Source organism: Agelaius tricolor, unplaced genomic scaffold (genome assembly GCF_023055355.1).
Source record: "Agelaius tricolor isolate 1412-34295 unplaced genomic scaffold, bAgeTri1.0.p SCAF_10, whole genome shotgun sequence".
Lineage (NCBI taxonomy): Eukaryota > Metazoa > Chordata > Aves > Passeriformes > Icteridae > Agelaius > Agelaius tricolor.
In genome coordinates this window covers 19,683,587-19,710,683 of record NW_027269270.1, presented here as the reverse complement: position 1 = coordinate 19,710,683, position 27,097 = coordinate 19,683,587, and the positions used below count along the sequence as shown (strand labels likewise).

The window sequence follows — 27,097 nt, the reverse complement described above, 5'->3', positions numbered from 1 at the left end:
CATAGGGCTTTTCTACAGAGCACCAGCGAACAAACTCTGCTTGGTCTGCATGCTACAACATGCAAACCAATTTTCTTTGGATTGTAATGAGACTGCGTGTAGCATGTATGAGACTACAAATGACATTCCCAAAGTCTTCTAAATGACTCCCAACACTCTACATGGTTCCCTAGAATGAAACACAGAAGATCAAATCTCATTAGAAAAGAGCTGGAGTTTAACTTCATTTCTTCTAAAACGTCTGCCTCCTGCATCATTTCTCATTTGGGAGGGGAGCGTGTCCTGGCTGCAGCGCCCGCAGCGAGGGTGTGACACAGCAGCAGATTTACCAAAGATTTTCATTAGTTCAACTGTATCAGTGCAGTAACACGCACAATGACACCTCCAGGACAGACAAAGTCTAATTTGTGCTCTCATGGAAGGCAATGAACACTGCAGTGCTCTAAGTTCGCCTTATACCCAGAAAAAGTGATTTAAAGTAAGAGCTCTGAGGTAAAGGTGTGTGCAGGCAGCACTGAGGACAACATGCTACTTTTGACATTTCTCAGAGATGATCCTGCACCATTAGAGAGCCATACTAAAGCCCACCATATCCAGTATTTTTGGCCAAATGTTCACTACAACATATCCTGCATAGCTGACATTAAAAGTCCATTTTCTCCAGGTTTATGATGTAATACAGTCCCACACAGGATAGCCTTGCTCTTCAGGAAAAAAGGAGTGGTCTGTCATGCTTAGAACAATTTGTACAACTTTATCCTATGTAGCACATCGAGATTTACACCCGTGAAGAGGACAAATTACAATCAGTTTAGCATGACAAAAGCAGCTATGTTTAACGCTAGGAAAGATGGAAACAAGAACAGCTCACCAGGCCAGTGAACGGTTCAGACAGATACCTAACACCACCCTTCCTGCAGCTGCTTTGCTACAGAAAATGCTGCTAAGATGGTACAGACAAATCAAGATATCCCCAGCTGATCAGGAAACACTAGCAGCAGAAAACACAGCTTGACAAACAGCAAGAAATACACAGAGTTTCTCTCATTTTTTACCCTTTTGCCCCTGGAAGTGTGTGTGTTCAAGTGTACATATATAAAGGAGTTCTACATACATTATTTTAGATCTGTGTATCTCATATATTCAAATCTTGAATTAAATTACAGACTGTTTGAACACTATGGGTTAAGACATTACCACCTAATTTTTTTTTCTTCCACAAGCCTTTATGAGCTTCTATCTTGAAAACATCTGCTACAAAGAATACTAGGAAAATATTGACATTTGGACAATTTTATTCTGGAAAAGGTAAGAAAGTAATAATTTTTGTCTTTAGATAACTCCAAAATCCTAACCTACTCGGTTAGGATTGGTTTAGCTTCCTAGAAGTTAGAGGGAAGCATTTTCTGCTCACATTTCCCTTCAATACATCCTTTTTGTTTCCCAGTACTCAGTGGCTGTGCCCTCTTGACACATTTTTCTCTCTCTTGATAGACAAGTTTTATGCACAAGAGTGAAAAAGGAGCATTGCTTCATTTTTTAAGGAGAATTTTAGATTTTACAGTAAGACAAAAATCATTTACTTCATTACCAGAATGCTTAATGAAGCGATCACTTTTCCAGCATCATTTCAGGGAAGTGGGACTAGCATACTCCAGAGCACAATGCTTAGTATAGTACAAATACTATTTAATCCCATTCAACTCGGATCAAGCAGGGTTTGTTGGCATTTGCTCACCACCAGTCTCAACAGATCCGGGCTATTTCTAGCAAAACCATTCTGTTGTTTAATGAAAGCCAGTTTGGGCATCCATGGCCTAGAGAAGCTGATTTTAGCCCTGTTTAAAGCACAAAGTTGCTGAACATTCAAGACAATCTATGGGTGAACTCTTGAATTTTAAGACCTAGAAAACAGGAGTATGACACATTTAAATTAGAAGCAGCAGTAGTAAGAGAATCTAACCAATTAGTAAATGTAATGCTCTTTATGCAAAGTTATGAAAAATGTAAATATTTTCCTAAATGCAAGTGATCAAGGGCGCACAGATGAGAAGGAGCTCTTTCATACATTAAGGCAATTCACTACAATACTGTGAACACAGCAAATCTGGGCACTTGATGAAACAGCAAGGAGTTTGCTAAAATCAGCATAGGAAAATCCAGCACAGGATTTTCTACTACTACTTTTATAGATTGTAGTTTGCTTCTCCTTACAAATAAGGAAAATGGTATTCCTTCAGTAGGATGAAATTCTCAAATTTGTAAAAGTAGGCCTTTAATTAAAACTGAAGATTCATCCACAAAAATAAGAGCAAGACTTCCAAGGGCAGGTAATTTCTGGTGGAGCTTCCCAGTAGATGTCTAGCTGCACATTAGGAATTATTTGCCTGCACTGACCTTTGATGGCCTGAATGTAGCACCAGGTCAAGTAAGAACAGCATGGAAAGCCGAAAGCTTTCGAACATTACTGGTTGGGTGTGTTAATATGGAAATTCAACTCCTGATAAAATTGTCAAGTAGAAACAGCATTTTCTAAGATATCTAGGATGTGCAGATAGTGAAAAGAGTGGTACAGGGATGTCAAAAAGGGTGGTTAGAGCTGCTGGTCTGATAAAATGGCTTTGGTGCAGTACCAAATAAAGAACAAAGATGGCTTTGCTGGTCTTGCTAATAGCTCAGCTTTCAAGTCAAGCTTTCCCTCAGTATGGCTGAAAAGATCCAAGTGCAATGGAGGCAATTGTGGAGCCACAGACCAAGATGGCAGTTCAAGGAATAGCTTAGGCTGACATTACTCCAAAAAGCAGCATCCTTGCCCCTATGGCTGCTTACTCTCCCTCCTGGTGTCTCCCCCTTGCTCATCAAAAGAACAAGGAGAATTTAAAAAAAAAAATTTAAAAAAGAAAAAGGAAGTTCAGACTGCTTCATTTACCAATGGTGCTGACTCATGAAAGTGGTAACAAAACAGCATTAGGCTGTCAAACTATTCAGAACTAAACCAATTTTGGTTTTTCATACACAAAGTAAGAGAACTGCAGCAAACACACACGGTACCTCTGGCTAACTGAGTCTTACAAGAAAGGCAACAAGCAGCATGCACAAACTGGTCTGCTCAAAGTAAGTGAAATCCTCTGTACATACCACAGGCAGCAGTGTTGCTCTGGCCTTAGGGTCAGATTTTCCTTACAGCCTTATCTGAAACAAACCCAAGTTGGTCTTTTCTCATTCTTTAAAGGATGATGCTTTGGTAGATGCTTATCACTTACTAAATCCAATACTTTCTGACTGCTGACTTTTTATAAATGACAATCTTGTCCAGAATCCTTGTGCATGCAATTCAAAAAAATCCCATACTATATTACTTTATTATTTCCTGTTCTTCTTGATAGCTGTAATTTATATTGAATCATACAAACAAAAGTTGTTATAAGTCACTTCTACAGCCCTCATCAATTTTTCTCACATATTGTCTTCTAATTTAAAATTTCACTCTTGATTTGAACCGAGACAAAACTTTTTTCTTTTGCAAACTACTGTTCTAACTCATGCAGCTTTTTAACTCAGATTTTGAATTCTAAGAGAAAAGTGATTTTAAATGGTTAAGAATATCATTCAGAGGGCAGAAAGTCAAGCCATAGGATAGGATGTATTCTAAAATTAAATTGTTTGTGACTTCACAGTGAATGATAATGAACAATCCCTTTTACACCCAGAATCTTATTTCTGAAGATCAGTTACAAAGATTTAGCAGCTGTATGCTAAGCAAATGTGGGATGCCATTCCTTAGTGCATCCAAATAGCTGCTGGGGAAATGTCTGACTGCACAATGAATCATTGTCAATTCTGAAATGAAAAACACAAGAATTAGATAACACCTAGGAAAGCTTCCAGACGTACTACTAATACAACATTAATAATATATGAGAAATTCAACTGCCAGGCAGAGCTGGTCGTGGCAGTGCAGGCAGCAGTCTGACTCAGGCGTGTGAGTTACTACTGCTACAAGCAGAGACCATCCAAGGAGTGCTCCAGCAGCCATCAAAGGGTTCAGAAGCCCCTGCAGCCAGCAGGCCACGATCAGCACAGCTGCCACAACAGCTGCAGCACCTGTGGGAGACAGCCTCCACCTCTGGGTGGTGAAGGGACACATGGCTTGAACCACATCTGGTGCTATGTATGGATAGATGACAAACACTAGTCAGGAATAAATCGGTTCATTTGGGCACAGAGCCCAACTCATCCACAGTTTTAATAGTCACGCTCTTATCCTTGGTACAAGAATTCAGCTGAGGAATCATACCTCCAAACACACCAGAAAGTTACAGATGAAGGAAAATACTTCTAATAAGTACATCTGGAATTGATAATTAACTTTAAAATGCTGCAGTGAAAGATAATCTGCCCAGCCATTGGTTAACTTTTTAAGAGAAATTAATTACTTGCCTCTGCTAACTGCACAACCCCAGTGCTTAGAAACTGCTTTCAGGTTCGTCTTACACTGTGGACAATTTCAAGGAATCACATTTTCAATAAGTACATTCAATTGCACTTTTCTTAGCAGTAATTCTACCTTTGCAGCTTATCCATCTGCACAACAGTTGGATATTTAACACTAATAATCTTGTACACCAGCACTGGTTCACTACAGAACTCACCATAAGTTGAATGATGATGTACTGCATTTCCTTTAAAAAAAACCAACAAAAACATAAAAACAAACAAACAAAAAATCCCAAATATTTGAATTTATGCAATTTAATTTGATTTCAAAATTTAAATGGGACAACAGAATAATGGAGTACAGACTTCCCAGCAAAAAAAAAAAAAGGAAAAAAAAAGGGGGGGGAACCCCTAATCTCTACGGAAGTTCATTTCATAGGAAAGATAAGGACATAAAACCACTAAAGATAAGTAGATTAAATTTCTGTAAAATCTTAGCCACTGAACTTCAGGGAGTTATTCCTGTTCTCAGTAATATTTTCATGGTTGATTGCCTTTCTGCCCAACAAACATCTGCTTAAATAAAATAAACGTACCTATTGCTAACAGTAAATCAACCTTTGAAAACTAGAGTTCTTCAAAAACTATAGTTTCAACAGTCCAGTTTCTTGCCAAAATGAACTTTGCCATTGCCATTGCTAATTATCTGGAAATAGCAATAATAGCATTCAGGTGAATGTTCTCACAGACCATAAAGAAACTACTTACACAGTATGTAACAAGTAGAACTTGAACACAGTTCTAGCATTCCAAATAATCTGCTCTATCCTGAGCTTCATGGGACAGACAAACATAGACTTCTATGTAGGTATGTGTGCATGTGTATATAAATAATTTTTTTCAAGATATTTAGTTCTAATTGCTGTAGTATTTGAACCACTTGTAGGTGTTAGTATATTTCTGTGCAAAATCTGAGATGTAGGAAACTAATATTAACAAGTACCTTTTGAAGAGTCAAACCTTAACAATTTAGTTAAGATTATCCAAAATATCAGTGACAGGACCATTTTGAACTTCAGGTCACCATCTTAATCCTTATGAATAACCTTTATAGGTGTGGCTGACCTTGGACTTTACTATTATCCAGGAAAATGACACAACACAGCACTTCTTTCAGGGAATTAAGAAGGTGGAGATGGATTCAGTCATTTTGAAAGAGGGTCAACAGAGAAGTGACACACCAAAATAATGGTTTTTGTCAGAAGGATAAGACACACAGGCTAGATGTTTCTTTACATCATCTAATATACTGAAATCCAACCCCTACATTAATAATATTAAAACAATAATAAAGTGGCAACAGAAACTGTAAACCAGAAAGCATCAAATTGTCAGGAGCCTCAGAGCAGGGAATTCCCAACAATTTACCAGAATACACAAAGAACAGTTACATGAAAATCCAGAGCACCTTTTCCAATGACTACACCAGTCTGCAGCCCTTAGTGAGTGAGACCATGACACTCCACACCTGAGAGACCTAAGAACATTATGTTTGCTGGCAATCTGACAAAGCTTGCTTCCAAAGTTACATGATTTTGTCACTACAGCAATTAAAATATTGACCTAATGCTGAAACAATGACTTCCTTAACCATTTCCAACTTGCATTAGCCTCCACAGCATTGTAGAATATTGTATCTGGGAATGGGAGCAGCTCTTAGAGCACTTTAAAACAAAAAAAACCTAAAAAGCCCCTGCATTCTTCTACTGGTGCCACAGTGTGCCCTAGGTATCACTAGCACCTTTAACCAGCTGAAATTCTATATACTGAATTACATCTTAGTATTATTCACCATTAAAATTACTGAAGATTTCAAATGTATTCTATAGCTCCTCAGTACTGCAGGATATAACTGGTTCTCTCATCTCAAAAAATGTCCCTAATTCTGGAATATTTACATGTATATGTATGCATTGGAGGCATTGATACCCTAAGACTATAAAGAAATCTTATCATTTATATTTTTGTAAAGTGAAACATTTTTCTGAAACCCCAGTTTTGATAAGTGTTTCTCACAAGTAGCATTCAGAGATATATCTCCTGGAATGCTAAATAAAAGCCAAAAAATGCCCCTGTTTCAAAGGTTAGTAGATAATCCTATTTAATACCTGTCTCAAATTTTTTTTCCAAATTACACAGAAGTATTTTTAAATAAGCACAAGTACTATCATAATAAGGAACATGCAAACCAAACAGACTAGGTGGAATAATATTAAAGCAATTTAAATACCATTTGATTCTGAACCAGAGTTTAACACTAACCCCATGATATACCAACTATTCAACTCAGGTTTCTCCTAGGGGAAATTCAGAAGTATTCTGGTTCTCTGTCTCAATAAGCACTTTTTGATGTCAGCAGTCTCACCCCATGCAGTGGCACCACTGGCTATGTAAATATGAGCTGGCATAAGCAAGAGTCTTAAAATTCAGACCCGCAATTTTAAACTCTTCTTGAACTTATCTGGAAGACAGACCACTAAACACTTCAAAGGATCTTGTCTGCTGGTGGTTGCTTTCACACAGACAGAAATCCATGGAATTGTGTGCTGGCTCTGCCAAAGCCCAGGTTTATCCAGCGTGGCTGCTGCTTTCCCGGGCTCACAGGAGGAAAGTCCCTGGCCAGGGCATGGCACAGCCACCATGTCTCCCCTCTCCCACAGCACAGCCACAGGGTCCAAGTTAACACAGACTTGTACTGTATGTTACTTCTACACTACGCACTTCAAAGCTTTTCATGTTGTAATAGGTTATTTAAAACCTTGGCTAAGCAATTAGCTAAGCTAAGCCAGAACAGCACACATGCATGTGGCAATACAAACAGTTCCAAATGGGTCACCGTGGCCATGCTCAAAGGTGGGCACACAGGTGACACACACCTGCCAGTCACCTGCAGCAGCTGGAGTGACAGGGTCTCCCCCACAGCCATAGAAGACCACCAAAATATCTGCTGCACTACTGTTTAAAGCATTATTTGCAAATTGTACACATAGGCAGAACAGAAAGAAAAACATCACAAGACTTGAAATTCCTTCATAATTTCACACATGGGATCTCCTTTGCAACACACCAACCATCTCTTTAATGCTCAGCTAAAGAGAACTCCGAAGCCTGGGCAGCATTGCACCTAGGGATGCCCAAGAGATATCACTGCTTCCAAAGCAGGAAAAAACAACCTATGGTCTTAAAAGAGGCATCACCAACTTACAAAATAAAAAGCAATATCTATCCCTTACCCCCTTCAGGTGGGTTAAGCACAAATAAAATACAGAGCTGTAGATCAGAGTCTTTTCTCTGAATACAACTTGAGGTGACAGGGTTGGACAGTAACCAGTCTCCCTGAGAAGACTGGGGGTTGTGTGTCACATGCCTGCATATTAGGTAAAGGAAACTTCCAGCTACTGTACTACTATATTGTTCGGGGTTTTTTTCATTCCTCCCTTTTAAGAGTTCTGTATTTTTATTTGTGGACTTGTTAACAAGGACCTGCATTTGATTTTACCCTTGCCTGCCTGGTGTTTGGAGTGATTTTGGATTGTTGCAGTGGCACAAGCGCAACCTGATAAAATTTCTGCGGGTCACGTAAAACTTTAAGCAAGATTGTGAATCACCTCAGAGTAGCCAAGAATCTATGAACACTGCTTCAGATTTTCAAAGATAACTGGATAATCCTTTACCAAGTTGCAGCAGCCTTCCTGGGAGCTGGTAAGACCACAGGCATGAGAAGTGCCCTGTGGTGACAAACAGTCCTGAGAAAAGCTCCCTTGTAACGCTCATCCAAACTCCCACCTGAATCCTTAGATTTCACTTCTCAAGCACAGTAAAAATGGAAGTGCCATATACATACCTTGAATATCCTAAAGGGCTGAATTCTAACATTGTTATGCTGTAGTACCCAAATGACAGAATATATGAGCTGTAGTTAACCAAAGGACTCATGTTTCCACTTTATTGAACAAAGCACCATATGGCAGAGGAGATTCTGATCTGAGAAAACAATAGAAGGTAAGAAAAGAAATAAATCCCCTTCTCATCTAAGCAGAAAAAACCCCACACAAAAAGGTGTGGAAGTGCCATTGCCAATAAGAGACACTGTAAAGAAACAGAATCAATGGTGAAATAAAGTTACACATATTTAGTTGCAGTAAAGAAGCATTTCATTTCACAAGCAGGTAAGCATCAGGCTAGACTAATTCTGATGCTCACCCTGTCCTGGTGTTTCTGCTGTTCTTCAACAAAGGAAAATGAAGCCCAAAGGAGGCTCCCCAGAACAATGTGTTGCTTGTTTCCACTGCAACCTCACAAAGTTCTACAATTCTATCAAATAAGTAAACTCTAAATATCCACTCTATTTGACACATCATTTTTCTAGAGCAGAATACTTTAAACAAATAAGACACACATGAGTGATTTCCTAAACAATTATAGTTAAGCATACAGCATGGCTTTTATGAGGACATATGAACAAAAAGGTATTATTATAAATCCTATTATTATGTATTTATACATTTCTGTAGTTGTCAGCTATTATTTTGCAACAGACCCTAGAGCTGATACATCCTTACGCTGCATCATAAATTCCAAAAAAGACATTGTTGAAATGTTGTAACTATATTTTTGTTTTGAAGAGCTTCTAAGAGTTCAAAATACTAGCTAGATATTTTTAAGCCAAGACATCTTAGTGCACAGGTTAAGTCTTAAAATTGGTATAGAGTTTCACTATTAAAAATCAATTTACATAAAGAATAATAAAAGTTACTAAACTTAAATTCCTAGAAATAAACTAACTCAAACTGCCACAAACCTAGGTAATCTTGAATTTGTTTAAAGCAATCTCTCACCAGCATTCAATTACTTCAACTGCAGTTTAAAACTACTTTGTGAGTCAACACACAGCTGCAGCTACACTGCCTTAACTGCAGTCTCTTGAGGGAAACAGCTAAAGCTGTGCTAATCACAGTAACCAGCCCTTACAGCACATGATTTTTTTGTTGTGTGTATGTTTCCTAAGTTGCTGGGTTAGGAGGCTTGTGCTTATCTAATCCATGGTTCCCCTCCTCGTTTCTCCTCTATTTCTAACTCATCCCTTCCCTTTCCTGTTGCATCAGCAAGCTGCAAATACAGTGGCTTCTGCAGGGCTGTTATAATTACCACAGTACACTGCAATTCTGAAACATATGCAAAATAACTCGCAATTACTTCAACAAGGCTCAAGAACTTTCAAATGTGCTTCTGCTGGCTTTTTCTGACCAACGCTTCTTACAAGATCAAAACATCTCCATGCACCTCTTTATTAGGATTACAGATTTATAAGCCTTCACACTGCCCCCCAAGTAAGATGTTTTAAAACAACTGGCTCTAGGAAAGGAGAAAAACATTCATAAGAAGTTGGAAACAGATCCGTGAGGGAAATCCACTAGAGGTTCCTAGTCTCCACTGACTCCTTTTGTTATACACCCCCTCGTGCAACAAACAAAGGTCAGTTTCAACCACACATTTAAAACGGGGGAAAAAAGCTTATCGAAATGGTTATCATGTCAAATGATCATTATTTTTATTTACTTGGTTGCAGCACTGTGCGGATGTTCTAGGAGCCATCTCAAGCTTGCAGGAAAGGATTTTCCACTCCCTTCCTTCCTTCCCCTCTCCTCCCTGCCAGCAGTTACAGTTTAAAGGATCTAACTCTTCTGAAATGTGTTAACTCAAGCAATTTTTTTAACAGTTGGAAGTTTCAGGGGAAAAAAAATGAACCCAAAACAAAACAGCAGATGTTCAAGACACAGACTTCTATCTTCCCTTCCATGTGAAACTAAATGGCAAAGACACATACTTTAAACAATAACACTTCCAAAGAGACAAAAATATATTGTTCACCCTGTTAGAAATACTAAACAAAAACTTCAAATTGCCAAATACAGATAAGACAATTATATCACTTTTTATAATCTATAACATCATGCCTGAACAAGATAAGATGTTTCCTTTTATTTCTTTCATTCACATTTTGCTACAAGTATAGAAACCCACTGACTGAGTAGGTTTGCTCCCTTGAGAATAAAGCAGAACTTCACAAACAATCTTATAGATGCACTGAAAAAATTAAAGTAGCTGGTACTTAATGTAGTCGTTCAGTTCTGTGTAACCTAGGTAGATCCTTTAAAATTGTATACAATGTAATGGAAAACAGCCTGTCACCTCAAGTCAGTGATACAAAATTACAATTCTTACAGTTCTCAGAAAAAGAAACAACAAGAAACGAATCCCGTTTGTTTCTGTAACCACAGATATCTGCTCAATCCGCGGCACCTCAGCCTCCCCCCGCTCTGCAGCACCATCCACACACACAGGAGGTGTTGTGTCAAATCCCTCTGGGCACAGGCTGCTCCGTGGAGCTGCATGTTTTGAGTTATGACCATGCCCAGGTCTTGCAAGTTTAATGAGGTTCCTTCTCACACACACAGACACCACACACAGCGCCAACTGGGAAATCATAAAGTAGGATTGCAGGTGTAGCTTCTTGAGAGGTTAAACCTATAGACAGAGTGAAAGGCTAATCTACACTTTTGGCCTCACACTGGCAAAAGCTTTCTCCATTTAACTGTCATTAGAAACCAACCCTAAACTTCAACTTTTAGAAAACCTAACCTGTGATACAGCACTTGGTATTACCAGAGTTACATGAAAAGATTGATCAAAAGCTTTGTCTGTCCCTCCATACACAGGCCAAACCTCAAATCAGTGTTAAATTCCTCACGTGCAGCTACACCCAGTTAATCTTCTCGAAAGCAGCAAACTATGTAAATCTCCTCATGCTGGCAAGACAAACATTGCACTTATCAAAATGCAACAAGAATCACCCTTACAGGGCAAAGCTGTTAAAAGGCACAGAGACACCGGGCTGAGCACCCAGGCTGTGCTGGTAGGACCCTGCACTCGTCTCCTTCCTAGGCCTCCAGAGCTGCTTCTGGCTTCCTCTTGGAGAAACCTGAGAGCAGAAGAACCTCCCTGCACAAAGCAATTTAAAATCCCTAATCAAATAGCTGGAGTAGCTCTGTAGATTCAAGGAGCAGATGGCAGGAGAAAGCCTAATTTTCCATTTACGATAATTTTACAGAGTGTAGAAATATTTACTTCAGAGGAGCGCCTCCCGATTTACATGAGAATGACAAAAGTGGGAGGAGGGACAGAGAATCATCTTGTTCTCAACAAACCAAGAGCTAAAAAAGCTTGTATTAAGCAGAATATTTTATGTCATTTTGTTTCCTTTTCATTACAGATGCACACACATGCATTCTTTACAATAGCTCAAATAACCTTGATAGCAAAAGCCTTAGCTTACACCTTTTTCAGACAGGATGTACGGCTGTGAGTGTTGTGATAGGTTATTACTGCAGATATTGTGTGGCTTTCATTCTTTAACAAGACCTACATCTGCATTTCAAATTAGCTCTCAGATGAGCTGTCACTCATTTAAGCAATGTCTCAATTTTAAGCCTGGTAAGAGTATTTTTAATATACCTGTCTGTCCATAATGCAGGAAATCCTTTTGAGCAGAGACCACATTTTAGTATTCTTACAAGTACTCTAGAAGAGAGAAGATGATCAGGCCAGTCAAATCTGACCTGAAATTGAGAATGTTAACTCGCTCCTACATGCCAGAGATGCACAGTGTAGATACAACAGGTAAAAACCATAATATTATAGGTACAGATTTGTTTATAAAACAGAACAGAGTTATTTGGGAAAACAAAAAGAGAATATGGGTAAAGATCTGAACCTACTCTACCTATATGGCATTTTGTAAATGTTTTAAATTAAGGTAGAAATCCACATTATATTACAATGTCCTAAAAATAAATCAGGTTAGTGTCACCTTGCCTTTTATCAGTTAATCACTCATTTTTTCAACTGAATCTGCTATAGACTCTTAAAAATGAAACATGAAGTGTTCTTGTATTATTCTGATATGCATTAAAACACCAACAGAGACATACAAGCTGCTCAAAACATTTTAATTTCTCTTATAAGTTATTTAAAATTGTTTCAGCTTCATATATGACACACTATTAGCATAGGAAATCCAGTTATTCCTTTTAGACTCATTGGTTGAGAACTTTTCCTACACTAACAGTACCTAGTGTCCCAGGCTAAAGCTGAGCTACAATGCAATTGTCTGAATATGGGTTACACAGAGCATACAGGGACTTAATCTCAACTTTTCTTAATTATCATGGGTTGAAAAATTAGTCTTGCAGTGCTGTTCAGCACTGTTTGACATCAGCTCACCCCTGCAGGTGAAGTCTGAGTGAAAGGGAGATCAGAAAGCCACTGGCTAATCGACGTGAGTCTATATGAATGAAGCTAATAGGCATTTTCCATGGACTTAACTGGAGAAAAGCACAGACCCTGACTCCTTATGTAGGAAGTGTTTGAGCAGAGAATAGCTACACACTAACAAAAGAAACCTTTGGTACCCAGGGTCTTAAGCCCACATAATACCCCTGCATTCATTTCTTTCTCTGCCTATTGGGGAAAAAGGGTCTGTTTGTTTTTCTGATTCAGTCGGCCCTTTTAGCTCTTTGAATCTAAGGAGTGTACTGTGAAAAGAAGAGCATCTTATCAGCCTGCTCCAGACCAGCAGGCAAACTCACATCCGCACATAAAACACAGCCCTGCCAGCACGAGGCCTGGCCCCACTGCCCTCGGCTCCTGCCAACACCCTGCCCCGCACCCGACACGCTGCACAGCCACACAAGGGGCCTTCCTTGATTAATGGTCCTCTCAGGGCGAGCACGAAATTGTATCTGATGCACTGGCTTCATTTATAAAGTATGCAGGAGCACCAGACAAGATGATCAGCATGGGCGTATCCAGGACATTTATTAACAACAAACCAAAACCAGCTCACACAATAAGCATGTTTTGTTATGTATGGACTTGAACACTTTGACTACAAGATGCAAAGATAACTCCATGCACTGCTGGGCAGCATCTGCAGAGTGCTGCTGAGATAACACACCAGTGATTCTTATCAAAAAGATATTTCTATAAAATAACAAGGAGAAAAAAGGAAATAGCAATTTTTACTTAACCTTCAAGAAAATATGAGTCCAACTTTCACTGTTAAGCAGGTTAGCTACACAGACCATGTGTCATCCCAACAATACACCAAGAGATCAAAATTTCCAAGCCTATGTCCTCATGATTTATATGAAGCCCTCCACTGTGTGCAGCAGTGATATCTGATTTCCTATTTCTACCCTTAATGTATTCTGACCCCAAGCAAAATAGGACGAACTTCCCCAGTATTGCTGACTGAACCTGTCAAATTACTCGTTTCAGCTACTAAGTGCAGCAGACGCAGAAGGATTTTTTCTCACCTGGAAAGAAGCCTGCCATAGTATTTTTGGCATGCTTTGTCAAGCCGGTAGCTTGTCAGTGACCTCTACTCCATTTACCCTCTGGCACACACACAGAGTACACTTTCCCATTAACTTGAAATGTAAGGGGTTTTTGTTTCTTTTTTAAATTTAATCGAAGAGTCAATGAAAAATAACACACTAAGCAGTAAATAATGTAAGATTAATACCAACATTGCATCTTGTGTGCGTAAAAGTGCAGCCAAAGACAAACGGTCCAGCAAGGTTGTAATACAACTATTTCAAATATTTTATTTCCAGAGACTAAACAAACAAGCAAAGAAATACCTCTTTCAGTACAGCTCCATAGATGCGAGCGCTCCGAGCTTATCAGAGAGATCACTCTGCCCGTAAAATGTCACAGGGTCCCCCCTGTGCCCCTCTCGGGGGGAGCTGGGGCGCACCCGAAGGGCGGCGGAGGTTTTCTGGAGCGTTGTTTGAAAGAAAAAATGTGCCCGGATCCCCTCGCTCATTTCACGCCGAGTGAAAAACATCCAGCCCCAAGTTTCGCTGTTGCGACACCGGGTCCTTTCTAACCTGTTGCCGAGCCCGGCGGGGCCGGCACCCGCCCGGCCCCCGGCGGCCGCCCCGCACCGCCCCGCACGCCCCGCGAAGGTGACCCGGCGGCGGCCGCCCCGGCACTCGCCAAGGTCACGGCGCGGCTCTTCAGAGGAGGTTAAAAAAATTTAAAAGGAGAAGAGAGTTTCTTTTTTCAAATACCAGCTCTCGAGAAGTGAGCAGGCTGCAAGCCGCAACTCACGCCACTCGCCACTCCTCTCCCCACTCCTCCCCCAGCACCTCGGGGCTGCGGGGGGGGACGCGGGGGTGCCACAAACCCGCACACCCCCTCCCTTACCTGCTTCCGATAGGGGGTCCGACCGCCGCCCGCCGCGCTGCTGTTGCTGCTGGGGAAGATCATCGCCCCGCCTGATCCCCCGCTCCCCCTCGGGATGGGGAGCAACTTTGGCGGCCGCCGGGCTGCGGCGCGGCGGGGCTGCAGGGCGCTCTCCGCCTCCGTGCCTTCTCCTCCGGCTGCGGCTCCTCGAACCCCTCCGCTCGGCCCCCGCCCTGCCCGACCCCGCTCCGCGTCGACCCTATCCCGCGGCGGCCGCCCAGGCTGCCATCCACGGGCCCCCGCTGACCGCCACCGGCTGCCCCAGCCTAGCCCAGCCCGGCCCAGCCCGGCCCGGCCCGGCCCCACCTCCCGCCGGCCTCAACCACCGCCCAGCAGAGGGAGGGAGCGGCCGGGGGAGCGCCGAGCCCTGGCGGGGAAGCGCGGAGCGGGCGCGGTGCTCGCGCCCCGCCCCGTCCTGCGCGGGGAGGGGGGCGCGGAGCGGGGCGCGGCGCCAGGGGAGGCGCGGAGCGGGGCGGCGGGCGCGGACCCCCCCGCGCCGCGCAATGGTTGCGCCTGAGAGGGGCGCGGGGGGGCGGCGGGCCCGCGTGCCGCGCATTCCGCCGCGGGGCGCGCCCGGCGGGGTCCCGACCCCCGAGCGGCCGGAGCGGGACATCCCGCGGAGCCCCGGCTGCAGCGGGGACAGCCGCGGTCAGTGCACCCCCCAACTGCGGGGCTGACCGCTCCGAGGGGATAAACACTGCGCCCTTTAACTCTCCTAAGTTTTTCTTGACTAGGGATGGGGAGGGGGGAGGAACATCCGGTCACAGCCCTCTCCGGTGCCTCAAGGCAGCATTTGGGAAGGGAAGGGAAATTCTTCAGTTTCTTCACGAAATTTAGGCCTAGGAAACGTTACAGTTCTTAGGCTCCAAGACAGGGACATACGGAGGCAAGGAGTTCCCAACTTCACTCCTGGTACTCTGCACTGTTTACATTACTATATTTACATTATCCACTGATGTTGACAATCTAGTTTCTAAGAAAGTCCAGAGCTATAGCTCTGTCAGGCCACTGACTGATCAGTGACACTGTAGAAGAACTTCTGCCACGGACATGCATCATCAGGCACCTTTTGGTTTCTCTTCCTCTTTCTGACAATACGGTGGCCCCAATCCCATACACCCCAACGTGGCCATAGGAAACAGCTGGGAAGAAACAGAAAATTGCCAGGTAGCTCATTACTGAAAAGCCAAATAACATCTGAAAATGCTAGTACTTACAAAAACATATAATCTTCAATTACTGACTTCCGTAGAAATAATCTCTAAGTATTTTGGCATCCTAATATATTTCTACAACAGATCAGAGCCCATCTGAATACAGCAAACAACAGGGAAGCATCAACACTTGGCAGAACTACATTCTGCGTAACTTTCCTTTTTTCCCTCTTTCAAGTCCTAAAACAGATCTCATTCCATTTGGTCTCAATTTGATAACACAAGTTTAAGGTGTACTCGTACTGGATGAAAAGCACTGCAGCCACATGGTGATCACTGGCACTGGAAATTATTTGATGGAATAAGTTTGTACCAGCAGACTTTATGTCAAGTCAGGTACTGTCTGTCTGTACTACCCTAACTTCATGTTGGATCACTAACAGTTGTATTCCCACTGCTGGCATAAAGCTAATGCCAGAGGCTTAATGCAGGGTAAATTCAGACTCCTTGGCCTGGTTAAGGTTTCATGCCTGCTTCACAGCAACATCAGTTGGCATCAATGCTGAAAAAGCAACAGTTTAGCAACTGATTCTGGATGAAACCTTTTTTTTCTCTGATCAGGTTAATTTTTTTCCAGATCATTTCCTTTGTTGGGTTCAGCATGTGGCTGTGCCAGTGTAATGGAGGAGGTAGCAGAGAGCAAAAATAGGCAGGGGCAAGAGGGTAGATAGGAGGGCTTGTTTTGGCAGCAGTACTGGATTATATTGGCTTTATATGTTTGTGTACCTGTGGCTTAATTTGACAGAAATGTAGCTGTGTGCTCACGCCTTCCTGAGATGTGGCACACACAGCAGTCGATCTGTGCTCCAATCTGACTTATTTCAGAACCCTTGGTCACAGATGTCACAATCACACTCAGTGCTGGAGAACTGTCTTAAAGCAGTACAAACTGGAACAGTGACAGGCTATTTCTCCTGCTCAGATTTCTATTCCCAACTGAAAAACAAGAAAAATATTTTCTGGACAGTGTTGCGGTCACCCCAAAGGGGTGACAAAGCTTAAGTCTGCTCGACCTACGGGAGGGCTTTGTTAGCTGGAGATGTGTATAGTGACCACACCTTCCCCTCGCAGGGAAAAGCTTTTCAAAAGCCATCAATCATCCCTTGCTTCCTTCCCTCTCCTCTTCCTGCCCCACCCCCCAAGGAAGAGGCTGGAGGGATGCAAACACTATATGCTCGACTGGGTCTCAGTCACTGTCATACCAGGGAAAGCTCTCAAGAATATTCCAAAGCAGCATCTGAAATGCTGCCGTCTTGCTCTCTCTGCTGCCACATGTCCCAAGGCTTCCTGTGATTTGGACATGATTTCCCTCTCTTAGATTCAGTATGTGGCCCATTTCTCTCAGTTACTAGTACTCTCTTTCCTAACTTATTAGGAAAACACATAACAACAAATATGATCATGTAAACATCTACTAAATAGTATCTGATTATTTATTTTGTTAAGGAAAAACTCATTACAGAATTTTCTGGGAAGAAAACTTGATATAATTTCCTAAGTGCTAATGTGCCTATCAACATTATCTGTTGTTTTTAAAAGGCTTGATTAATCTGTCTCCATTTTTGTCTCAAACAGGGAAATAGCTGCCTTCCAATAGATTTGACAATGTTATCAAGAACACGGAGCCAGACTCCTTACAGCAGCATGTCTGGAGAGAAAGGGACAGCAAAGCTAAATTGAAACAAGCAAGTTTCTGACTGGATATCAGGACAGACAGACACTGCTCCAAGAGGCTGTGCACTCTCCCTTCTTGAGCATTTCCAAGACCAGAATACATACAGCCCAAAGCAACCTGACCTGATCATTTTGCTGATGCTGAGGTTGTACTAGAGATCCCCTGAGGTCCCTTCCAATCTGAAGCTACGCTCATATGGAAAAGCTGCTTTGCTCTTACTCCTAAACATAGGCAAAATTATTTCTCTGTAAAACCCTTAACTTGAGATTATGTTTATAAAGCTCAAGATAAGTGCCTGGACTTTTCAGTCCTTGTGCAGTGATATATCAGTTCAAGTACTGACAACAGTTTTCCTACATATTTTCTGAGATGCAAGAAGCATGCCTTGTTTGCAAAGAACAGTCTCAATCTTACTGAATTAGTAATGCTAAAACTGAGATGCTTAATATGTAAAATGTATGCAAATATGATCATAAAAATCATATTTTCAAGGACTTTGTTATTAACTGCATACAACAGGTGTGAGCAGACTTGCAGGCAGCCAGGCATATTGCTGCTTACAGTTATAATAAATGAGCAATTCCTTTTTATCCTGAGGGAAAAAGGTGACCACAGGGTCTATGAGTGCCTCCTCTATAAATCATTCAGAGCTTCTTTAAGTTACCCAGAGTTGCTTATTCAGGAAAAAAAGGTAAACTTACAAGCAGCTTTGGTGCATTTCAGAAATACAAGGTAGCAATTCACATGTTGTGTTTTGTTAGTTTGCTTGTAGGTTTGCAGAGAGATGGTTATAAATACAGAAAGAAAGACTTGTCTAAAAACCTGGAGACAGAATCTTTCCAGTAATGCTTATCAATCTTAACAAACAGTAGACTGGCAAAACTAAGCCATAATTTTAAAAACAGTTCTATGCATTTAAGCTGCTCCTTTACCATTTCTGTTCTAAATCAAATTCATGGCTCCCCTTACTTATCTCAAAATTCAACCAAAGTAGCTATTTCCCCTGAGGGCATTCAGTGCCTCTGCAGGGCAGATGGTCTCTCAGCCCTGGATCTGCTCTAAATGGGAAACTTACAGTCTCTTGCAAACCCCTGTGAGTCCAGGCTGGATCTCCTGAATTTCCTTACAACTCTGCTCTCCTGACCACTTCAGGGCCTTCTGAAGACCCACTAGTGGAAAAGTGACTGTGGGCACCTCATTTCCCCACCTTGAGGGTACTGAGGAGACTGTTGCCACACTGTTCAGTTCCCTGAGCATCCATCCTCTCATCGCACATGCTCATATGGAGAAAGATAAAAACCAGTAGTCAGGAAGCTGAGCCACAACAATGCAAAAATACTTTTAAATGCCCTATGCAAGCCAAGGAAGCAGAATGCAGGGCTGAACTTTGAGAGATATTAAGCATTTCCTGTAAAGTGTTAATAAAGGGATACATTAAGCTGAGTATCAAACAGTAGCAGATTTTTAAATTTTGGCTTTAATTCATCTATTAGAACTTAAAGCATGAAAAGAATTTCTAACAACCAAAGGAACACAGTAAACTTCATTACATGGGAAGCTCCATCAGAGATAAGTTATCTCATAATTAATTGGTTTTATTTAAGCATTCCCAGTATGCAGGTAATGAAAGAAATCTGTATCTAGCTAGGAGAGGATGAGGAGAAGTCTGTAGAAATGGGACATAGTAATGTTGTGAACATGCCAAATACTTAATATATAAAATCTTCTGTAAATTTTCCTTTATATTAGAAAACAAAAATTAATATGAAACAATGACTTCTGCAGAAGTATATGATCTACTAAGAGTGAGGCATTGCCTACACAATGAGAAGCTGTTGTTTAAGAATGCAGTCTTCAAAATACTCACATGAATATATTCAACAATAAGAAAAAAATCCCCATGATGATCTGAAAAGGGAAAACAAATAATCTTTTCCAGCTGTACCATTTCAAATACTGGTACCAAAATACCAAATTACTTGTACTCTACACTAGAATACAAAAAAAAAAAAAAAAAAAAGAGTCATATTATCACTCATTATAAAATATGTGTGCACAATCACTGTAACATTTTCTTTTTAATCTGAACGCATCAGCTCATTCTCTCTGGGAGCCCTCCAACCTGTCTCTCATTTTCCCATCACCTATACTGCAGAGGTTTTTCCCTTAAATCCAACAGCTCACTGTGAAAAAAGAGCAGTCCTGTGCTCCCTGCAGTGCTCACAGAATGCATCTGCTGTAGCCACTGGGGTTGTACCTCCAGTGATATGCTTTGACTCCTATTCATTTTGGCTTGCTGCTCATTCCTTCCATGCTTCCTTAAATGTTCTTGGAAAGACACTAAATATAAATTGCACAATTATACATAATTGTTGCCATTCCTTCACTGATGACTGGTATTAAGAATATGAACATAGTGAGCAACACAATCTCCTGCTAATGCCATGCCAGCATTTTATATTATGGAAAGCACTATTTATTATTTGAAAGACACAACAAGATACTTCTTTATAGAAGCATTTCCACTGTCAAACAAATGCCCTTCCTAAATATACCCTGTATATTCTGGGAAGCACAAGTATGAAACATAATTACTGTAAAGGATTACTGTGTAAGAGAAATTTAAGGAGGCTGCTCATAATCAGTAATGAAAACACAAGACAAAATCCAATCCTCATTTGTGGAATGAACTGAAATGACTCTTAAAGATGTCATTTCTGCCATTAGCCTGATAATGTTGCCAGACACTTGTTTGAAACTAAAGTAGTCAAAGTGTGTAAACAGCTGCCGAATATATTATAGAATAAAACAATAAAGTCTGTCCAAAATCACAAAGCATATTGCTTTTTCTGCTTTGTTATTAACTATGTAGAAAGTTCATCAACATTATATTGGATAATATTTATTTTTTTAAAGAGACTACTAAGAATACTTTACTGTTTTGACATGCTTTTTTGACAGTGCATTTTTATATTTTGTGCAGAATAAATTTATGGAACAATAGAAGAAGAAAGCAAAAATATTTGCTAAGTATTTTCTAGGAAACAATGACTTCATGCAGCTATTTGATTTTTATATATTTACTTATTTACATTTTAATACAGATATTAATAAAAGAAGCAAAATCTGGAAATACACAATTTTTCTCTTAAACTTCACTTTGTGAGGTTCTAAAGCAGGTCATATATTCTGGTTTTTAACCAGAAAAAATGCTTTTTCTAGCCACAGTACATTCAATTTTGGTGTGCTGGGTTTTCTTGGATGACATTATTCACCATATTGACCAGGCTTGAATGGTTACTATTTCATGAGAATTTTAGAAATAAGAAAGAAATTAAAAGACTCCTACAATTAAAATTTGTTTGAAGATTGAGAACAGTTAATGCAAATGAAAAGATAAATCACTGCACAATGGTCAGAGTGGAAGGTGTGACCACAAATCAGCCAGACATAATTTTTTTCCTTTGTGTGTTGTTTTTTTGGTATCTAAGGCCAAGAAATAGCTTCAGATTTATCAGTGCACTACTGCTATAGAAAAAAAAATTCAGCCTGTTGCCTGGTCTTTGCAGATCTATAAATAGGGACATACATTCTGAATCCATGAATGAAACAGGCACTATTTGCATTGTAAGCAATTTTGGTACTAATGCAATGAGGAGCAGACAAGAATCATAACACACATGAAAAAAAAGGAAGAGGACAGAGAAAGTCATGTATGATATGATACATCAAGAAGACAGAATTGTCATCACTAGTGCAAAATCAGGCTTGTACACTCAAGCATGGGCTTGAAGAATACCCGGGGAAAAGCCAGAGCAGGTCCTGTTCTGCAAAGCTCTGCTGCAGGGAGCAGCCTCACCAGCAGCAGCAACGAGCCAGACTGGGGACTGTGTACAGCAGCTGCATACATGTGGGTACCTTGGAACAAAACCACAAAACACCACTCTTTCCAAAGTTGTCCTAAAATGACTCTTCTTGGCTTTTTTTCCTTTTCCTGAAATGAAGTCCTGTCGTGTTTGTTCGACAAATACTAGTAGCCAAGTGAAGAACTGACAGCTCTACCCACTGACAAGCACTGTGCAAATTTTTCCTGTCCTCACACACTTCCCTGTCAATTAACCTCATTTCTGACCTGCAAATGTCTTTACAGTGCTCCAGCTCTCCTGAGTACACCATCAACACTGTACCAGCTCTCTGGGGTCCATTTACATGATCTCGGCTGGAGTGTGAGAAACTAATTTACATACAGATTCCAAAGGGGCATATAAATTTTATCTGTTTCAAAATTACAGCCTTTACCCTCTGTGTTTGTTTTATAATTACCTATAAACACAAAGATGCTTGTTTATAATGCACAATCTGATTTTAATGACCTAATTTAGAGTACAAAGTGAAGAAACAAAGTCATGTGTCAGAAGTTAAGCAAATGTTCAATAATGACCCTTTATCTTATCTCATTTTCAATATCTTTAAAATAAAAATATCCACATAAAACTTGATAGAATTGTTCCTGAAGTACCTGGAATAGCTTACATTTCTGAGAGGCATTATGTATTTTGGTCTGCCAAAGTAGCTGCAAATTGTATTTTTCCTCTAAAAGTACATGCTCTACCCCTCTGAATTTTGAAATTGTGTACTTGCTACATCTGCAGCACCTCCACAACATCAATATAGCATAGAACAAAATGATCAACAGATACATCTTAAAACAAATTCTTTCTCCCATGTAAATTCAGTGCTCATAAAGGTCATCTGGCTCATGGTTATGGCAATGAAGGACCTCCACCATCAAGGCACTCAGCACTGGCATTGGAAGGTTCCCCACAGCCGAGTAACCTGCAGAGTCCACCCTCAGAGGTGAAAAAAGGGTGCAGCTCCTGCTGATGCAGCCCTTCCTCTAAGGGCTATAGGATCCTGAAGGTGTAGGGTGTTGCTGATGTACCACAGACAGGTGAAAAGCAGGAGCTGAACACCAAAGCCATTTTCTGACACACTGTCTATCCATCAGCTGCAAACAGGGGGCTTCTGCCACTTCTGCTCTGAGCTAAACTAGCAATCAACTGCATTGCTACCCCAAGTCTGTGTCTTCACCGTCAGCATTTGAGTTTCTATAATTTAAATTCAGATATGATCTGAATATTTATGTTCAGTAATCAGTAAATTAATCAAGATGGCTAGGACAATTTATTTCAGGGAGTAACTCATAGACTTATTTACTAATGTTCCATACTAAGTGTCATGGGCTGGCAGCAGCACAAATCATGGTGGGAAAATATTTTATTGCATCATAATTAAGTTTTACATTTATTTAGGTAAATAGATTCTTAGAGTTGTTTTCAACACATTCTCTTGAGTTGAATTCAAAGTATTTATCAGATACTGCACAACCATATTTCAAATGCTCACGAATATCAATGCACATAAATCAAAGATAAAACGTGAAATGAAATCCTGGTCTAATCAACAGATTTACCAGCAAGTCCCAGATTTCACCCAGAATGAAAGCACTTACATTGTGCTTCTGTGATTTACTGAGTTATTCCTCAATATAATTAGTGCTTAGAGATGCTGAAAAGGAAGACAGCTTCTATTCCTTTCCTCCCTCCTGCTCTAGCTTCGTGGTTATGAGTCCTTTTCTTAATCCACTCTTCCTTTTGCTTACTGGTTCAAGTCACTAACTCAGCAGCTTTTCTTTCTGCCATGGCAGGGAGTTGAGTTGGGTCACTGAGGTGTCTAACAAAACCCTCACAAGTTAAGTGGCAGGAGAACACAGCTGGGGGAAGGGAAGGTGTGTGTCCCTCCTGGGAACAGGCTTGGGTGGCTTCACTCAGTCTAGGCCTCCCTCATGGAATTTTACTTGAAACATTTTCAGCCAAATGGCAATAATTTTTTTAACAATACATTTTCAGTCATATTCCAGAAAAGTGAAGTTATTGCAACAACCAGACCCAGACGTGTTATGCAGATGCACTGCCAGAGAGGTGGGTGAGCGAGTTCAGATAACACAAGAATTAGGCTGAACTTTCGCCCCTAGTTCCAGTGTTCTTTGAAGTTCTTCACTGCCTTGGCAACTCCTCCCCCTATCTTCCACTACTGCAGCTTCTGTCAGAGGCTCTGCATAGTCAGGATTTTCTCCATTCTGGGATGTTCAAAAAGAATTTTGCACTAAGCTCCCCAGGGGCCTGATCTTCACAATGTTTCCGTGCTTGCAAGTACAGCTTGCTACACTCATTTCTCAGAAGAGCAAAACTCCCAGCTGTGTTTGCTGAATGGGGCTCTAAGACAAAAATTATTTCAGCAAATGGCTATGGGAACTTTCTATAAGTACTTACTAGAAGGAAATAAGATGATCTTCCTCTAGCAGGACTTAAATTTGGATATTTTTCTCAACAGTATTTTAACATGAATCTGTGACTATATGCTCATGCATACACACCAGGCTTTTGCTATTTATCCATCAAAACCACAAGTAAACAACTGCCCACTTCAGGACCTTATCCACTTGTCCCCTAATATAATCCATAAGTACATAATAAAGACAACTGGGCACTATCATAATATTGCTTTTGACCCTAAGAAACAAATTAACCATTCACTATTCTAAAGATCATTGAGAAGTTTTCATGTCAATGTTTGTTTATATAATCTGTTTACAGACAGAGCTTTGTTGTATTTTCCAAATTTATCTGTTAGATATAGTATTCAACCCAATTAGCTGAACTCCAGTCCAAAATACCATCTGACTATATTTGGTGAAGTACACAAAAATGTGTTTGGACAAACAGAATGCTTTTGGAGACCCACAGATACCACTGCTCCAGAACACGGGCTTACGTACTGGAGAAGCAAGGAAAGGGTAATGAGTTGGAAAGGCAAACATCCCTGCTTCTTATACCTTCATTGTAATCAGTTACTCTACAGCAGACAGTCTCATTACTATAAATTGCAACTAGAGGCACTTTTGCCTTGCAAAGGAATTCATAAAAACATGTCAGATCATGTCAGCTGAGATGTTATATAAATCACATTCTGCATTAAGTGAAAAAATACATTTTGCATCCAAGGAATTTTAGATTGTTTTCTGAGTAGAGCCCACTGTTTCACAATTCAAGAAGAATTTTCATCAGAATTACAGACATCACTTAAAAGACATGAAAGTTGAAATCTAAATATGCCTAAATGCTTCCATTTTAATCCCCTTGTTCATTATATTTCCACTAAAGTTGCGACTTCATTCCGCAGAAGGGTTGTTCCCAACAGTGCCTCAGACTGTGTAAGCACACCATTAACTTCTGTGCGTGCAAGTAAGGAAATGACATTACCCAGAGAAAAAGAAGTGCTCTGAAATCAACTACAAATGTAATCACAGGAGGTATGAGTAAAGAAAAATCCTTATATTTTAATCCCAACTTCAACTGCTCCTGCCACCAGTAACCAACTCCTAACTTTTTCTGACACTATGAGGTCTTTGACTTTTTAAAATCTGATTCAGTATTTAGTAACTTGAGATAGAATAAACCTTTTTTTCCTAGCGATGACATACAATATGAGAGTTCATGGGTGTAAATCATGTAGGCACATGATTTTGCAGGATCTAAGCCAGAGTGAAAAAAGGACAAGAGAACTGCATTAATCCCTTGGTGACTATATTCAGTGGGCTAAGCCTTAGTTTCACCAGCAGATTTGACCAGATTTTTCTTTCTTCATTCTCACAGAATGAAAATGAAAAATAGGAGAAGCTGAGTCTTTGAGATAAAATGACTTAAACTGCAAAATAAAGCCCAGTTTGCATCTTTGTTAAAAAAACCCCAATAATATTATATATTTTGTACCAAAATATGTAATTATATATTTTGTATCAAAATATGTAATACCTGGCCACAAATCAGCCTAAGCAGCGTCACAACAACTCATGCTGGGCTTCCTTTCTGTAGTTTTTACTAATGTCTTGGTAGGATACAGAAACAATCTGTTTATTTCCACTAAAAAAAATCAGGTTAGGTCTTTAAAATGTCACCACTGTAGACGACCTTTAATTTTTTAACAAAACAAAAGGCAGTCTTAAATTAACTAAAAGGTTAATTCTAGAATGTATTACCATAACATTGCCATTTAAAATAGTACATCCTCTTATAATCTATACTTCAGATTCCTCAACTACAGTTGCTTTGAATGCTTAAAATTGTCTAAATACTAATTTCCTATTATGCTTGGCTGATAAAATTCAAGTTGAATCAAAAGTTTGCTAGAACTCATTTGTTGAAATGCTAAACCAGCCAGGCAACGTGCCTCTCATTAACCACAGCTACTTCTTGACTGGCACTGTTGATTGCCTGCTAGGCAGTTCACCCTACAATGGAAATTATTTTATGGTATCTACCTACAGATCTCAGTTTGTGCTGGACTTCTCCTCCTTCTTGCTTCTTTCATGAACTGTAAACTATAAGGTAAACATATGGGGGGGGAGAGGAAACCCTGCCTCTGAGAAACTCCAGGCTTCCTAAGATAGATAGTGCTTAATACTATTTACTGTACCACTGCAATTATTTGGTAGCTGATCAAACCAATAAACACCGTTTGGCAGAATGGGGACTTGGGACTACTTGAACAGATGTGAGCTCCTTTTCTTCACTGAGATTTCATTTGTAGCAGACCCGATTTAAGAGATGTCTCTCCCTGCCGTAGCATTCCCTCTCCACATCCATGCCAGTCACTTGTTCCACCCTTCAAAGCAGACATTGCCACACTTCTTAGTGGGACTGAATCAACTGCTTTATGTGGGTGTGCTATGAAGTGGAAAAGAAAACTGATACAGTTTAAATCTGTAGATATTCATATATATGTTTTCCTAATGTTCTGATGCAGAGAGCTGCTTAACACAACAGGATTGGCTAGACCTGCAAAATGAGGCAGAACTTCTAAATCCCACCCAACTGCCGAGGGAACAGCAACATCAAGATGCAGTCTGACTTCAGAGTCCTGACCAGCCTCAAAACTGAAAGCAAGCAGTTACACAGGGGTTTACGTAGCTGCACATAAAATGTTCTCATTTTGAGAGACATTTGCAAACACAGAACGTCCTTAGTTTTGTCTTCAAATCTCAAAGAAACTTGCAAATGAAATAATCTCTTGTTTAAAACCATGCTTCAGTGAAAGGCACTGTGGTACACTACATACTTTGAAACAAACTAATCAGCCTCCACAAAGAAGGAAAATGGTGTGATTTATTAATATAAATATCAGTGGTTTAAAAACAATGTGGAGATGTTGCACATTTAACAAAAAGCTTAGGTTCACAAATTTCCTCACGTGCAGGGCAAATCTTTCTTCAACAGCTGAAATCATGGTTACAGTAACTTCCTATTCAGTCATTTCCTTAATTAAACCATTGAACTTTAAT

At 40.4% G+C, this 27,097-nt stretch overlaps 1 protein-coding gene across 3 annotated transcripts in view; it reads right to left on the bottom strand.

The window, feature by feature from the left end:
• Positions 1 to 27,097, bottom strand: part of RBMS1 (RNA binding motif single stranded interacting protein 1) — a 143,229-nt gene that overhangs the window by 76,373 nt on the left and 39,759 nt on the right. The window contains exon 1 of one of the 3 annotated variants that reach the window (XM_071435060.1): positions 14,770 to 15,137. The exons of the other annotated variants lie outside the window; for them this stretch is intronic. Within the exon in view, the coding sequence (XP_071291161.1) occupies positions 14,770 to 14,832 (63 nt within the window). The 5' untranslated portion in view covers positions 14,833 to 15,137. Of the gene's footprint in view, positions 1 to 14,769; positions 15,138 to 27,097 lie in introns of those variants that run through there. 3 annotated transcript variants of the gene reach the window in all.